At 34.9% G+C, this 16,683-nt stretch overlaps 1 protein-coding gene across 2 annotated transcripts in view; it reads right to left on the minus strand.

Annotated features, from left to right (window-relative positions):
- Positions 1–16,683, minus strand: part of BMP2K (BMP2 inducible kinase) — a 119,561-nt gene that overhangs the window by 2,215 nt on the left and 100,663 nt on the right. The window contains exon 15 of one of the 2 annotated variants that reach the window (XM_060012294.2): positions 12,270–12,380. The exons of the other annotated variant lie outside the window; for it this stretch is intronic. Within the exon in view, the coding sequence (XP_059868277.1) occupies positions 12,270–12,380 (111 nt within the window). The remainder of the gene's footprint in view (positions 1–12,269; positions 12,381–16,683) is intronic. 2 annotated transcript variants of the gene reach the window in all.

The following is a 16,683-nucleotide window of genomic DNA, read 5'->3' on the forward strand; positions in this document are numbered from 1 at the left end:
AACAGTATGTTAGTTTACATGAAAACATACAGCCCTCCCAATACACTGGTGTACTGAATTGATTTTCCAGAGGTAGGAAACAATTTGAATTGATCCAACCACATATCCATTTATCCCTTCCCCTCTAAGATCAGATATTTTCAAAACAATTAGCTAGGGTTGGAAGTATAGTCTTTAGTCATGGAAACTAATTATACCTTATGACGGAAGGACCATTTCTTTTGCGTTATTAACAAAGTGGTCTCCATGGCACAGGACACCTCTGAGTTATTTCCTTCTCTTTGAAAGTCAGCACTGTTGTCTTTCCCACCTCTCTATTCCCTCTTGGTCATATTTGTAGAGACTTCTCTTTCACAAACATCTCCCTACACATGTATGCTCCCCAGGGTTCTATCCTTGGCTGTCTTTCTCCCTCTGCATGTCCTGCCCTGGGTCCTAACTACTTGTATGTTAATCAGCATTTACACAGTAATGAGTGGACCTCTGATTCTTACCATGAATACTCATATATCCTATTCATCTAATACTTATCATAAATATGTATCTCCTACCATTACTTCAAACTCAGTAATTTCAAGAGATCATCTTTTCTCTTAAAATGTGTCCTCACCAGTCCCTCTAAATTAGTGAACAACACTTCCATCTACCTACAAGTTCTGAAAACTAGCAGAAATCTATAAATCATATTCCCTCTTCCCACCAAATAGTGTTTTTAAACTCTGGAATCGGGTCCCTCCTCTCCCTCTGCCAGCTGTCTATCCCATCCCCTCATCTTCATCCAGCAACTCCTTAGCCTCTAAACTTGCCTGTCTGCCTCCAGTACCATATCCCTCAAACTGCTCCTTTACACTGTCACCAGAATAACCCTTCTGACACACTAATCATGTGGCTACTGCTGAAAACCCTTCAGCGTCTCTCTGAGGAAAAGGGGATCCACCACTGAGCCCTCAGGTATAAACCATTTAGAAGTCAACAGAGGAACCTGCAAAGCAAACAGGGAAGTGCCAGAGAGGAAGACCAAATGCAGGTGAGTGTAATGTTGCCGAAGCCAAGAGAGGAGAGTGTTTCTGGGGGAGGGAGTAGACAACTGCGCAGGGTGATGCAAAGAAGTCCAATGAACTGACGACGGAAATGGCCACTGGCTCCGGTCAGCTCATGCAGGTTGTTGACAACCGTGAAGCAGGGAGTGGGGAGGAAATCTAGTGGGGCTGAGGAGTGAGGGGGAGAGAAGATGTGGAGATTTCTATCAGTTATACTTAAATACAAATATAATCTTCATCCATTATTCATCTGCCAGTTCCCTGAAACCAGCCAAGAGTTATATGCTGTATCTTTACATATTCATAATAAGCTTATCTTAAATCCTAACAGATTAAAATCAAATCAAATGCAGATTTTCATTTGACTTCTCCATACAGCATACTTCTGATATTAAAAACAAAGATTACTTTTAGATTAGCCAGAGCATTTATTTTCATGAATTTTTATCCAAAAGCAAAAAATGCGATGGCAAAGACTTGCAATCACCCCTGACTTTAGGACAGTCCCTCTAAGATACACGTTAACTTAGTACCTCTTCAGGCACTTACCCACCCACAGAGAGCCACATGGGCACCCCTCCTGCCTGCTCATGGACGCCTCCAGGAACATTCCAGTATGCTTCCTAAAGTGTCTTCTGCAGAACGCCTATTCCCGTAACAAGAACCAAACAGTTCTGTGGTCTCAGGCGCATGAGTTTATGAAATGCTGCACTTTACAATGTACCCCTCACCACCACCACTCACCTGGAAAATGCTCATCGTACTAAAGGTGCTGACACATTGTACACAGAAGAATCTGACTGAATGAAGCCTAGGGTTTCCCAAATTTGCTTCGCTACAAACACTTTTATTTGTTACATGTAACACCTATTAACCTTTATAAACAATTTTGCAAAAAGCACTTAGGGAAAATGCCGCTCGACAATTTCCCTGGAAAATGTTCCATTTCTAGGGCACAGAGGTCTGTTCCTAGAAATCTTCTGGAACATTTAACATAGGACAAGAGTCCTTCACTTGACCTTCTCTTGGTATTCTTATATTAATCCTCGTCTTCTAAATTAACTGTCTCCTTTACCCAAATGGTCAACATTGCTTTCCAGAACACATTTGTCACTTTCTACTCCCTGCTCTGTCTGCCTTTTGTCAGCTTCTCAAAGTTGTATTAATACAGATATGTATTTCTTTGTTGTAAGGTGCTATACAGATCTGCTTTTTAAATTGTCAGTGTGGATATAAATTTGTAGGGTTTCACTTACCATTTTTAACGCATCTTTTACAGGTATCAACATAGTCCATTTAGTAATTCTGATAGAAACATAATAAAACATTGTATGTATAGCATTTAAGTATTCACCTCTAGGTTGTTTTACATCTAGGTTGTTTCTAGTTTTTCAGTATTTTAAACAGAACCATGATCATGCACTTTTTCTTTGAGAGGAGAAAGAAAACCCCTTTTCTAATCATAATTTATCGATTTACTGTTATTCCTTCCTTATGCAAAATCAATACAGAGCTAATCAAGTTAACCTAGTAACAATCTCTACTAAGACCACAGCTAAATTCTCTCTCTACTCTGCTCCCTCATACGTGAGGGAATATATAGTATTATGAGAGAATAATATGATAATAACAGGTTCTACTTTGTAGGACTGTTGTAAAGAAAGGACTTAAAGTAGTGCCTGACTCAAAAGCACTTGGTAAAGTTAACTGTCCTCATCTCCAGAGCAAGGCCAAACTCAATTATCTCATACATCATACTCCAACTTCCTACCTACTTTCTGGACCCAATGGTTGTGGGCAACTGGGGAAATTTCTGGTTGGTGTATACAGACTGGTTTTATTTCTTTTATTGCCGCCCCTTCATAAAACTAAAACAAGCAATCAAAAATATTTATCCAAATTCCTTTTTTCTCCCATATTCTCAGAACCTACCCACCCTGACCCTGCTTAAATGTTTCTCTACTTCTCCATCCTTCCACTCCTTCATAACCTAACATAGAATCAAGAGCAGCAATGGGCCTCTCTGCCAGCATACTAAGAGCAGCTCAAATATGAAGCACCATGAAGCACAGTCTGAAGTACAAGTGGTTATCTCTCTGTAGCACCTCCTGCTGGGGAAAAGTTACGCTCCAAAGCTGCAGGTTACAACCATCCTAGATAAAGTCTCACTTTCTGCGACAACAGCCATCCACTTAATTTTCCTCTCCTCACTATGAAGCTGTAAAAAACTGAGAAAGAAATGGAAATTAAAGGGGGGGAGGGATAAATGAGAGATTGGGGTCAACATATACTACTATATATAAAACAGATAACTAATAAGGACCTACTGTATAGCACAAGGAACCCTACTCAATACTCCATAATGACCTATATGGGAAGAGAATCTAATAAAGAGTGGATATATGTATATGTACAGCTATTCACTTTGCTGTACAGCAGAAACTAACACAACATTGTAAATCAACTATACTCCAATAAAAATTTTTTTTAATTATTTCAATATATTCTAAGACTTTTAGTCCTGTTCCAAAGGCACAAGACTGTCAAAATAAGTATTACAAGTTAGAAAGTTGGTTACCAACTGTACAATGTACAGTGGTTTAAAATGTGACTTCATAGCTGAGTGCCATCAACTTTTAAAACCTATTTCTTTGGCTAAACATATTTCTGTCATTAAAAAAAAATCAGATATTCCTACTGTTTGCTCTTGGTGCTAGACTGCTTCTTCCAAACCGTTAGAGCAAATATTACACATTTGGTTTACCACGAAATTTAAATCAGGATTATTTCACTGCTTAAGTTAATTTCCCAAAAGTATAGCCTAAATATGTTGCCTTATAATTCAATATATCCCAAATCCTAATAATCCCTATATCTACTGAGATTTGTGTTATTAACATAAAAATGACTGGTTTTCAGGTAGGCAGAAGGGGAGCTGTAATATTTACAGTAAGCACCAGGAACATGTATTTAAAGCATAAACAAATGTCTAGAATGTGCCCAGGATCATACCTCAGTTGCATTTTTCTCCATTAAATGGTATTGGTAAAACCCTGTAAAATTTCATAAATTGACCAATCTTTATTTTTGGCTCTAAGTAGGGCATTCTTCTTTCCTTAAACTAAATACAGTAGAATGATACTTTGATGGCTTCTTGTCAGGATATTTTTATTTCTGTTTTGTGCCTTGGAACTACAAACTGTAAAAATTTCAGCTTTTTGAGTAATCCTCATCTTTTGAGGTTGGGTTTGATTGCAGGAAATAGCCAAAATCGAATCAGAGCCAAACCCTGAGAATAAGGTGAGTGACTAAGTTAGACAATGCAGATTTGGGTAAACTATTAAGAACAGCAATGATGTTATGAAGTCTTAAATTCTCGTGTGGCATATAAATTCCTCTCTCGAGAACTAGTACTTATTTACACACATAAATTCTGCATATTCTCACTGCTTTATGGCTTAATATACCTCAGATATAGAATTTCAAGATAGTAGTTCAAAGCTAACAAAGTAGTGCTTCAATTATTCAGTACCATCCATAAAATAACAAGCATTTACTAAATAAGTGAAATACCAAATTAACCACTTGGTAACTGTCTATATCAAAATATATAGTATACTTCCCTTACTTCATCAAAGTGTCCTTTGATGACCTGTGTTCTCATTTGGAGTCAGGTATTACTTAGTGTCTCAGTTTCCTCGGCTGTAAAGTAGGGACACGGCAATTATATCTGCCTCAGAGAAATGCAGCGGGGATTAAAGTGAGAATTCAGGTAAAGTGCTTGTAACAGTGCTGGCACATTGTAGGTACTCAGTCAAGGGCTATATTACTGCTATTGCCAATGTATTATACCATCATTTCATGATTATTTGTGGAGTACCTACTATACATTTCTAATGGTACTGAGAAATGAACCAGAGAAGATAGTAACTAATATTGTCCTGAGTGAAATGCAGTGCCAAGGGGTTTTCATACATTCTCTCTTAACTCCCCACCATTTAGGCTCCCATACAACATTAGGGTGAAAATGTCCTGTAAGGTTTGCTACGATCTTTCCCCTTCAGTCTTATTAAACCACATCTTCAAAAATGTTCCCCTTGCTTTCCATGGCAGAGCACTATCATGATGACTTCCTACCACTTCAAAATACGCAGTGTTACCAACCAATGCTCATCCCCTGGCTTTCTGGTTTCTCTTCTCATTTCTTTCTTTCAGTGACTTTAATCCTGTTTCATAGTTTCAACTATATCTTGAAAGCAAACAACAAGAAGAGATTTTTAAAGACCTAGTCCAATCTCTTTATATACATAAATAATTTGAAACTAGGGAAAAGCTGAATGACTTGTCCAAGTTTAAGGCCATAGTGACTTCTTTGCTGATGACACTAGTTTTACAACTCTCATCTGTAAATTCTACAATTAAACTACCAGTAGAATATCATCACCAGCAAACATTCAGTATAGCTTAGCACCAACCCCCTGCAAAATACCACAGACTTGTCGTGTGTTCCTTTTGTATCCTGCCTGAAAATTTACAAAAGCTATGCCTGAAAATTTTTAAAAACTAAAACAAAAAAACGAAAAACTAATAGAATGAGCACAGTATTGTTTCTATTTCAGTAAACAGTGTTTTGTTGAACGGTACGATAAATACTTTAACCCTGTAGGGTTAAGTTCTGGAAATACTATAAGGCTTTATCAACAAATGAAAGCATACACAACTTTACAAAATCCGCAGAAGATCAACATCCAAAAAAGCCTCAGTTTCCTCATCTGTAAAATAAGGACAATCATGGAACTTACCTGATAGAGCTGAACATTAATAAAATTCATCTTATCTAGTGAAAGCTCATTAACTATTAGGGTGTGTGAGAGAGAGAAAGTTTATATTAGATTTTACCGAAGTATACTTTGATAATGAATTCATTCATCAAGGTACTGTACGGGGCATACAAAGATACGACAATTCCTGACTTCAAGAAACTTATCATTCACTTTAACAGTTGTGAAACCCATGTACTAATCCTGATTCTAGTGATCTGGAAAATGACTGACAGAGGTACAACCAACTGGGAGGTTCTGAAGAACAAACTTATCTAACCAAATGAATTTAAGAACATGAATCCACCAAATGAAGAACCTAAGAACATGAATTCATCTATTCCAAGCTCGGGTTTTCATAAAAAGCTATTTCTAGATGCTAAAAGTTCAAAGACATCATAGTTTTACACAGTCCAAACTCAAAAGCTAAAATTTATCATCAATTTTCAGAGACTTTCATATACTTAGTATTCTTTTAAACAAATACTTTGTGAAAAGAATGAGATCCTGGGTAACGCCACACTATTTCAAATAAATACTGCAAATGTGTTCTTAAACCACATAAATGAACCTTTATAAACTATACCAAAAAACACAAAATATTTAGAATACATCCGAAACAATGTGGGGAGAGGGGCATATCTGCATCATACTATTCATATTACCATTCTTCTAATCAGGTTTCCATCTTTTAGAGGACAGTTCTTTTAGTTATAAAACAGGTGGTACACTTTTAATCACATAAGAAGCTTCCAGTTTCAAGAAAATTTTGTTTTGATGTTCTTTTCCTTGCTATCGGATTATAGAGGATGAATGGCTTGAAACTGCTATTGTAATTACGTGCCTTCTGTTGTCTCATCGTTTGGGGTATAAGGGAGGGGATGTAAGACTTTAAAGCTCACTTTGAATTGGAAGCATACTGCCTGCCATCATTTCTCAGCAATTTACCATGCCAGACCGAAGGATTACTGGATTAGAAGGTTTTATCAAAATCTGTACGATTTCTCTCAAGACAGGCCAAGCGACAAGGCAGTATTTGCCACTCTGATTAAAAATGTCATAAAACTGACATTTCTATCACGTCACTCATATTATTGTAGGTTTTCATTCAAAACAAGTCCCTTGATACTTGAAGAATCAAGGTGACGGAGGAGTTGGACGTGAAGCTCACGTTGTCCCACAGATACATCAAAAACACATGTACAAGTGGAACAATTCACACAGAACGTCCACTGAACACTGGTAAAGCAAGTTATTTAACACTTTTGTTTTGCAACTGTTTATAGAACAGAGTTTAGCATCAGACAGAGCTGGATTCCTGCTTATAAACTATCTTACCTTAAGCCAGTCACTGATCCTGCTCTGAGACTGTTTCCACTGTACGTGTACGGTAGGATTCAATAAGGTAACCATTCAGTTCAATAAGGTAACTATTCAATTCAGTAAGGTAACCATTATTACTGACATTCTGGAAGAGGAAAATTCTTGATCTTCAAGAATTACTAGAATCTAAAGTTATAAACAGTACACTCATCATGGCTTATAAAATGACCCAGCAATTGGACTGACAATCTGTAATAATTTATGTTCCAACAAGTATTCGTTATATATGATGTGACCTTCCCAACCCTAAATTCAATTTAACTCCCTGTGAGATAATGAGACCCATGAGGTAGGTCTTGAGTTGGGGAGAGTAAGGGAAGTTCACCAAACCTAATTAAAGATGAAATGCAATACAAGGAATCTAAAACTTCAGTGATGAAATTCTTCAAATACTATATGTTTCAGAATTTGAGAGTGTTTATTAAAATTAGGTTGTCCACGCTGTAATTCAACTAACTGCAACACGATGCCTCGGGGAGAAGGAAGGCTGGTGCGTTTCAGGACTGGGAACGAGCACCATGCTTTTAACAGGATGTTTGTGTGTACACTGTACTGAACAGTGGGAGTTAATGCTTTAATAAAAATAGAAACGGCACTGTTAAAACAGTTCTTGGTGGGGAACAGCTTCACAGACAGGTTCTACACTTCATTAAAAGATGTAATTCGGTAGTTAGCTTATTATTACTGGAACTCTGTACTACTACAAGCTAGATGGCAGCTTCAAAACTTATTTAACACTAAGATTTTGGAATTTAGTGGTAAGTAGTAAAACTACTATTTAATAACACTACCTACGAGAGCCACAATAGCGACCAACACTGAGGATGTTCGTGTGTTGTATAACATGCTCTCATTTAATCCTTTCAACAATCTCATCAACTAGCTAATATTATCCCCAATTTAAGATACAGAAACCCTCTAAGAAATTAGGCAACACCCGGTATCACATGGTTAATCTGGGACAGAACTAAGATTCATACCCAGGGCTTTATCATTCTAAAGTCAATGTTCTTTATGACACACCACACTACTAATATCAGCTTAGTAACCTGACATAAAAGGTATATATAACTCCATTATAATTAAGATATCAGCTTATGGAATAAGATATTCCCTTTCTATACAGCACCAAACAGATTCTTGATATAATTATTTGATTTCTGGGTAAAAGAATAATTACAAAATTTAATCTTGCCCATAAAGAAATGTTTAAAGCTAAGAAGGAGGAAAGCTAGATTTGATTCATTTGAAGACATGGTCTACCAAAATGTTACCTTCAGCTAAGTTTCTTAAGAAGCCCAAAAGTGATAATCATAAGCCAAGGCAACCAACAGGCATCCATACAGACAAACTAGGGCTGCTGACTGTACCGGATCTGCCATACGTGCAGCTAACAAGGAGAAGAAACAGGTATTTTCGCCTCTAAATAGTAGAGGCTATGGGACCTAGGGTTAGGGGCATAGAGTGCAGCCATTCCTCTAGTAAAAGCCCCCTATCCCTTTTTTTGAAGCTAGAATACAATGAAGCAGTACCTTGAAGATTCACAAGGAAAAATTATGTCCAACAAAGAATTATTTACCCAGCCAAATTATCAGTCAAGTGTCAGGTTAGGCAAAAAAGGCAGCAAAGTTTAAAAGTTTTCCTCCCGTGCATATATATTTTCTCAAGAAATTTGTAGAGGAGTTGCTCTACTAACCAAGAAAGAGGAAGAGAAGAGATCCAAGAATTCCCAGGAGGATCGACGGGCAAAGGAAAGTACTAGGATGATAAGTGCGTGGCAGGTACAGGAAGCAACCGACTCAGGCTGCGGAGCTCCGCCAGAGACATAATCAAGTAAAAATGAAAATGACAGCCACCTTAAATTGGGAGGAAATGTACGTTTCCAAATGGAGATGAATCAATGATGGTACAGAAAAAACCAGGGAACAAAACACAGTCATTTTTATAAACATCATTATAATTAACTCCAGGAAAAATAAAACCTTATAGAAGGAAATGTAAAAATGGTATACTGGACCTCAGTGACAAATACTTACATATGCGTAAAATGTACACATTGAACAACATGGACAACCAACAACAGTGTCAAAACTGTACTGGAAATTAGCGAAAGGACACGTGCATGTGATTGGGGCTGGGTGCTAACAGTGTAATTAATCTAAATCATCATTTTCCAAAACACGAAGTCTATACACATCATCTAAAATTGAAACAAAAAGTAAGAAATAGAAGAATAAGCATGACATATTACAATGCCAGAAGTGAAAAATTATCTCCAGGGAGTCTGAACAGGGAAAGGGTATAGGGAGGGAGCAAGCAGAGAAGTGACTGTTTTTCATTATAAACCTTGTTAAATCCAACTTTTTAAAGTAGATACACATGTTATTTTAACTTAAAAATGTAGCTTAAAAATAATTTTATAAAATTATGATAAACTGAAGAAAAGCAAAGTAAAAACTAATTCATTATAATTTCAAAGTTAAGATTAAAAGTTTTAACAGCAATTTTTCTTTCCAAATAAAAAGAACACAATTCCTAATAAAACCAGTGTAAGGAACACTAGATTTAAGACAGTGTGTCTCTTAAATTCACTTTGCCACTACAATTCTTATAGCATTCTGCCTCATGACTGAATTCATTTTATTCTCAACTAGCACTCTCTATATGGTTTACCTAAAATTAAATTGTGCCAGAATTGTCAACTCTCAGATTCAAGTAAGATGGCTTATCACATATACATATCACCCTGTATTGCACACACACAATACTTAGAAGTAGTTTCTTGCCTTTCTTCTGTCCTAGTCCTATAGATCTCCAGATGCTCACAGTGCCACGTGGAATATATTTTCAATGGGTAGAATTCCTTTTTCTTTTTCCAATTTCTTCATACAGCTTATGAGGAAAGTTTTTGCTTCAGAGATTCAATTATTTTACTCTTAGAGGAAAATGAATGCCTTCAAATACTTTACTGTTACCTAAAAATTATTTATAACAAAGTATTTCTAATCTTGATGATGAATAGGTCAGTGGCAGTAAGTTATTTTCAGATTTTTAAATTTTGATTATGTATTTTGAATCTGGTAAAAATAAATTAACAAAGCTAATATAGCAAAGTGACTGCCTTCTCTCTGGAGGCACATTTCTCTTATGACCATTCCCTCCTTTATTCTAGTCTATGTACTCAATTTTTCATAACCAAACTATTCCAATGTTCTTATTAACACTAAATCTAAAAATATTTTTTGGAGCAGTAGCATTTATATCAAAGGGAATTTTTAATGGTCATTGTCTTAACACCAAGGAGTATGAATTTTTAGGAATAGTCATAATTTTTTCATACAGCCAATGAATATTAATAGGTACTTACTGGGTTGGCTACCGGGAAGGATTCAAAGACAGAAAATTCATGTTTTCAACCCTCAGCAAGCTTAAAATCTAATAGAGAAGTTAAATACCCAAAGGAAAAAAGAAAAACAAAATAGCAACAGCAGCAATCAAGCTCAAATCTGTGAGCATTATTTCTAACTACAGAAATCCTAGACCAACCCCAAAATAAGGGTGCCCAAGGAAAGGGCAAATCACTGAGGCTTACTCTAGTTCCTGATTCTCCTATTCATTTCCCCAGGGTTCTTTCAGAAGCTATTAAAGAACAGACAAGAAGTTGCATAGATATGTACAAACCTGAAGGGGATTATGTAATTCCTTCTAGAGTATGAAAAAGAGCTAGTACTGAAACTGCTTTCTGCCACAAACAGATCACTATCTGAAGTCAGTGAGTACCATGTTCTTGAGAATTTATAAAGACCATTTGAGCTATTATTTAAAAAAAAAAACAAAAAAACAGTAACAGTTTTTGACCTAGGGTACTGGTGGTGTGAGGGAGTGCATCTATACATATTAAGTAAACTGACACACTAAATTGTCTTCCCCAGTTAATGATTTCATATCATTCATGAAAAAGATAATCTGAAGGAAGCTAACAGAAAATGACAAAAATATGGATTGCTTATTCAATAAACGGCAAAGAGTAAAAATATGGAACATCAAAGTATATAGAAACACTCTTAGTTACTGTATTGTTCTTGATAACCAAATCTGAATGTTGAAAGGCTATAACATTGCTTCAGTGTATTATCAGAAATCCTGAACACCTATTTCTTATTTTGGCTTTACATTCACAATGCTTTTCTTTTGTTATTGTTCTCTCTTGTATGAAGTTCTTTTAAATGGTAGTGATGATGTCACATATTTTACTTGCCTGAGTGAGAAATAAATGAAACAGAACCAAAGAACATAGCTGACAATTACCTTGAATATATTAAACAAAACCTTTACCTTCTAGTAAAGCATAATTTCTTCCAATGCATTTCCCTTTTCTAAGATTAAACTCAGTTTTTCCACTCTAACTATACAAACTCAAAAATCCATTTATGCCAAAGTGGGATCCTATTCCATCCTAGTATAGTCGACAGCATTAACTAGGTAATTACTTTGAAAATATTATCACAAATATTCTTAAATGGTGAATAATTAAATTCTGGATTGAAATCAAAGCAAGGAGTAAGAAGAAAATAGGTACTTTGTCACAAGTTGTAACAAAGTCACTAATACTTTTTAAACACAGCTACAAGAGAGCATGTATAAACTAGGAAAACAGGATTTTTAAGCAAAAGCTAAGAATAAAAATGTCTATAAATGTATTTTAAGTATATAAAAGTGAGAGATATTTTCATGCATGAAATTTTTCAATACTATCCAACAGTCGAGGTAGACAGAACCAGTTATGGTTCTACTACGCAAATCAGCATTTTTCTGTGTTTGCAAAAGGCACAAATTGAATAACCCAATGGAAAGAACATTAGGAAAACTAGGATGGCTAAAGGTTAAAATAATTTTCTGTTCTATTTGCTGTAACTAAAACCTGATTCCTACTTTGGCTTTATAATAAGGGTTTTTGCCCTTGTTACTCTTATTGTTCTTGTGTGTATTTTTTATTGATAGTCATGATGTTACATATGTAACTTGCCTGAGTGAGAAATGAAAGGAACAGAACCAAAAGGATCTTCTGGAGGATGGTTATGTGGAGCAGAAAGTGGCTCTACATTCTTATCTGAGGATGCTCTCTCCTCGAGCCTGTCTGCAAAAATAAGATGAAACAAAACAAAAAATAATATAAAAACAAAACGATCTTTAAATTTAAAAGTGGCATACAGTATAAATAAAAGTGAAAATTAAACAAAGCCTTCTTGAAAAATATGAGATTCAAAGTTCATCTGTTTAAGTATTAGTGGGTAGTCCTGAGTTTAATACATATTTGTTGCTACAAAGGCAAGTTTAACAATGTAATCACAGTGCTAGATTTCACTAAATACAATTAACCTAATAACTTAATTTGGTTTGTTTAAATACCAGTTGTCTTTAACTTGTGACATATTGGATCTGAAGTTAAACCCAGATTATTAAACAGAGACATATTTGGCAAACTTTCTCTGAAAGCACATATGGAAAAAATATTGCAAATGGTCATTCATTCATAAAATAGGTAAATCCTATTTCTCAATAGCAATAAAAAGTAATTCACTATATGTTACTTCATTTTATGTTATTGTTCATTTCTCATATTACTTGGTTAAACCATTCTCATACATACAAATGCAAAGATATAGATATTTCTCTACTAAATTAAAAGTCTTAACAACAGAATTCATTTTTTCATTCAACAAATAGTTGAGCATCTAGCATGTGCCAGGCACTGTTCTAGACAATGGGCATGCAATAGCAAACAAAACGAGGACTCCTGCCCTCATGGAGTTTATATGCTGGCATGGAAAAATGACTGATAAGCAACAAGCATGAGAAATAGAGACTGTTAAAGCTAGAGAGAAAAATGTAGAGCAGGGTAAAAGGAATTAAGGGTGCAGACACAGGTTGCAGTAATAAACAGAGTGAAATAGAGTGATTCTAACAGGTACCAGGTGAGAAAAGACTCCAAGGAGGCAGGAGTAGATACCTGGGGAAGAACACAACAGGCAGAGGAAGCACTAGAGCAAAGGCTCGAGGGTGGGAGCAGGTCTGGTATGTCTGAAGAAGATTTAATATATCCTAATTCCCTAGTAGTGATTATTTTTCCCTGCTCTTAAACTCTGCACATCGCAGGTACTTTATCAGTTGAGAACTTCTGGATTTTTATAAAATGCCTATCCTCTGATTCTTGGTAATCAAATATATGCTATTAGGGACCCATTTTGCCCTTACAGATATTTTAAACATTCCCAGGACTATACTTTTCATGTTTAAGGAATTCTACGGGTAAACTATGCTAGTTTCATTTGAGTCCTAAGGGATGGCAGGATGGGGAGGGAGAATCCAAATAGAATTAGAATTCTTTAAAAATGACTCGTAACTGCAGAGTGAAACAAAAAGCCCCAAGTTAAAGCAGCAATCTCCTAGGACAGTGCTTCTCAAATTTAATGTGCATTCTAATCACCTGGGAGTTGTTAAAATGCAGATTCTGACTGGATGGTTCTGCAATGGATCCTGAAATTCTGCAGTTCAACAGGCTTCCAGATGACATGATACTGCTGGTCCAGGGAGCACAAGCTTGAGAAGGCAAGGCCCTAGAGTCTACAATATCCTGAAAATACTCAATTATTGCTATGGACAACTGATTCTTTAAACACCTTTATGACACATTTATGAGCTTTTATGGCTAAAACTAATTCTGCAATATCCACACGAAATTTTAGGTTGTTTAAATTTTTACTTAAAATTTTGTTTGAAGCACTAGTTAATATTTTAAAGCAACACATCTGACAACTGATTTATGCACAAATAAAATTTCCAAAACTTAAGAGGTTATTTTCAAATCCAATACAGAAATGGATAACAATGAAAATTTATTTTAGATGTTCTTTTTCAAGGTGTTCACTGCATACTTAATTCAGGAAATCAGTAACAAATGCTGATTGTACTATGAAAAAAAGCTTTTTCATATTTTCTTGTCCAACATATTTTCTTGTAAAGAAGTTACTTTCATAGCAACTTTCTGAAAAAATAAGGCTGGAGAACACCTTATATAACCAAGGGTGTCTTTAATTTATTGTGGTGGGAAGCCACAATCAAACTTTAAGGAGAGGCCTAAGATTCACTGAATCACAGAGGATACCTGTGGGTTACCAATTTTATCAGGCCCTGATAAAATTATACTTATATATATATATATATTTGCATGTAAGTATATAGTTTATAGGTACTTAGGTCAAAATCAGGACCAGATTTCCTTCCTAAACCATCTGCATCATAATTGCCAGGACTCCCGTACAAAATGTATTTATACTCCTGTATAAAACCTGGGTCCTATCACAGACCTAATGAATCAGATTATCTGAGTAGAAGCTTGGGAATCTACATATTAACATATTCTCCAGGTTTATAAACCACTACTGTTCCAATGGTTCCCAGCATATAAAAATGCAAAGTTACCACTAAAGTTCTTTGAATCCTCACGCAGTGATGTATTATCTCCATCTATCTATGGTAAATTCATGGTAAATGTATAAACAGCACCATGTAGTTATGACAAGAGTACAAATACTATCATGTAGGGGTAAACAAATATTTTTTATACATGGGGTCCCCATGAGTTAAAATATGAAGATACTGTTCCATACAAAGTTCATTTATCCAATTATTTCACAACAGGAAGCAGAATAAACTCACTATAAAATGAATCATGCTCTCATTGTTCCAAAAAACACAGGATCAATTCTTCCATGGAAGATTTTTTAAAAAAACATTTAGATTTCTAAAGTTTACATGATAATCTGGGTCCCAGGGCACAAAATAAAAGATAAACATACATATTAATTTTTTTAATTATCAATTACCTATAAATAAAAACTAACAAAATGGTATGTAGAGTTTCAAATACATAGTCACCCCTAAAATGTATTTAAGCTCCATTTTCAAAGAACTGGTTTTCTTTTCATTAGAGCAAAACTTGAGCTTGATTTGTCCAATATAAGAAACTTACCTCTTCCTGCCTTCCCAAAAGAATTGTGTGCTGAATAAAGACAGTATCTTTTCAAGAATTATAATGGATACAGATGGCAAAAATACAGGATTTTAAAATCCTAAAATCAAACTGTATTTCATACTATCATCAGAAAATTAATATACTCTAAAAAGTTAATTCAGCAGCTTATATGGATAATGGCTTGAATAGCCAAAAGGTTAAAGAATAAGGTTTAAAAGTACAGTCTTCATCTGATACTTTTGACACTGTTCTAATATACCTGAAAAGTTCTGTTATTCTGCCCTAAAGGAACAGTGATAGGTCTGAATCAGCTTAAAATGGTGAGAGTTACTGTTTTACAACAAACTAACTATATATACAGATGTTTATATCTATTTCATACTGTGGCTTCAGAAAAAAACACCCAACACATTCAGTAGAATATGCAAAGCAGCCACAGTCTTTAGTTTCTTCCTTTTAGTTATTTTGATGCAATTTTAAACAGAAATAAACAATAAATCCACTATCAACAAGAAAACAATATTCCATCAAGTATTACTTTTAATTAACATGTAGAGCTACACAACTATTCAAACAAATGCAACTTAAAAATTTTCCCAATGCAAAAACCTGTATTCTAATTCGTGTTTAATGTATTAAATATTATGACAATTAGATTTCTGAAGTTTACGTACTAATCTGGATGCTTTGATACAAAAGACCATGAAAAATACAAGCTTAAACTGTAAAAAATACTGAGACTAGCTTTATTAATAACACTTAATTTCGATTTAATGTTTTAGTCTTAAATAGGAACAGGTAAAAAATTCCAAACCATAAATATTGTTACACTGAAAGCAAAAGCAAGAAGAATTTGATTTATGTTTTATATGTTAAATCCCTTTGCCAGCTGGATTCAACTGTTCTCTTAAAGATCACTAAAAAACCGGTTTTTTTATCACCAGTTACTGGTATCTTGGAATTTTAGTATTTCAAAATATAATTTTTAAATTACCTTCTGGAAAATACACACAAGTAAAATATTTCCTAGACAGCACATCTTTTTGCTTTTTTTTTTAAATAAATAACCACATACCATTTAAAAACTAAAACCTCAAATGGCAATGTTTTATTCTGAACAATCATTACATGGGCAATGCCTATATTTTTAAGGACCATACATAAAAGTATTCAGCTTCTCTCTGGAAAGCTTTCATAAGCCAAATATAAAAAATCTCAGAAAGGACTTTGAAAAATTGTTGATAAATATCTGTGCTGAGAAAAAAGATAAATTTGATATTCCAAACACACTGATAATTTATTCATTTTGGAAAAAGTTGATAGGGACAGAGGAACCAACCAGTAATGACCAACAATCAATTTTCATTACACCGTTAGTCTACTGAAACTCTTAAGGTTCTAGAAG

Source organism: Delphinus delphis, chromosome 5 (genome assembly GCF_949987515.2).
Source record: "Delphinus delphis chromosome 5, mDelDel1.2, whole genome shotgun sequence".
Lineage (NCBI taxonomy): Eukaryota > Metazoa > Chordata > Mammalia > Artiodactyla > Delphinidae > Delphinus > Delphinus delphis.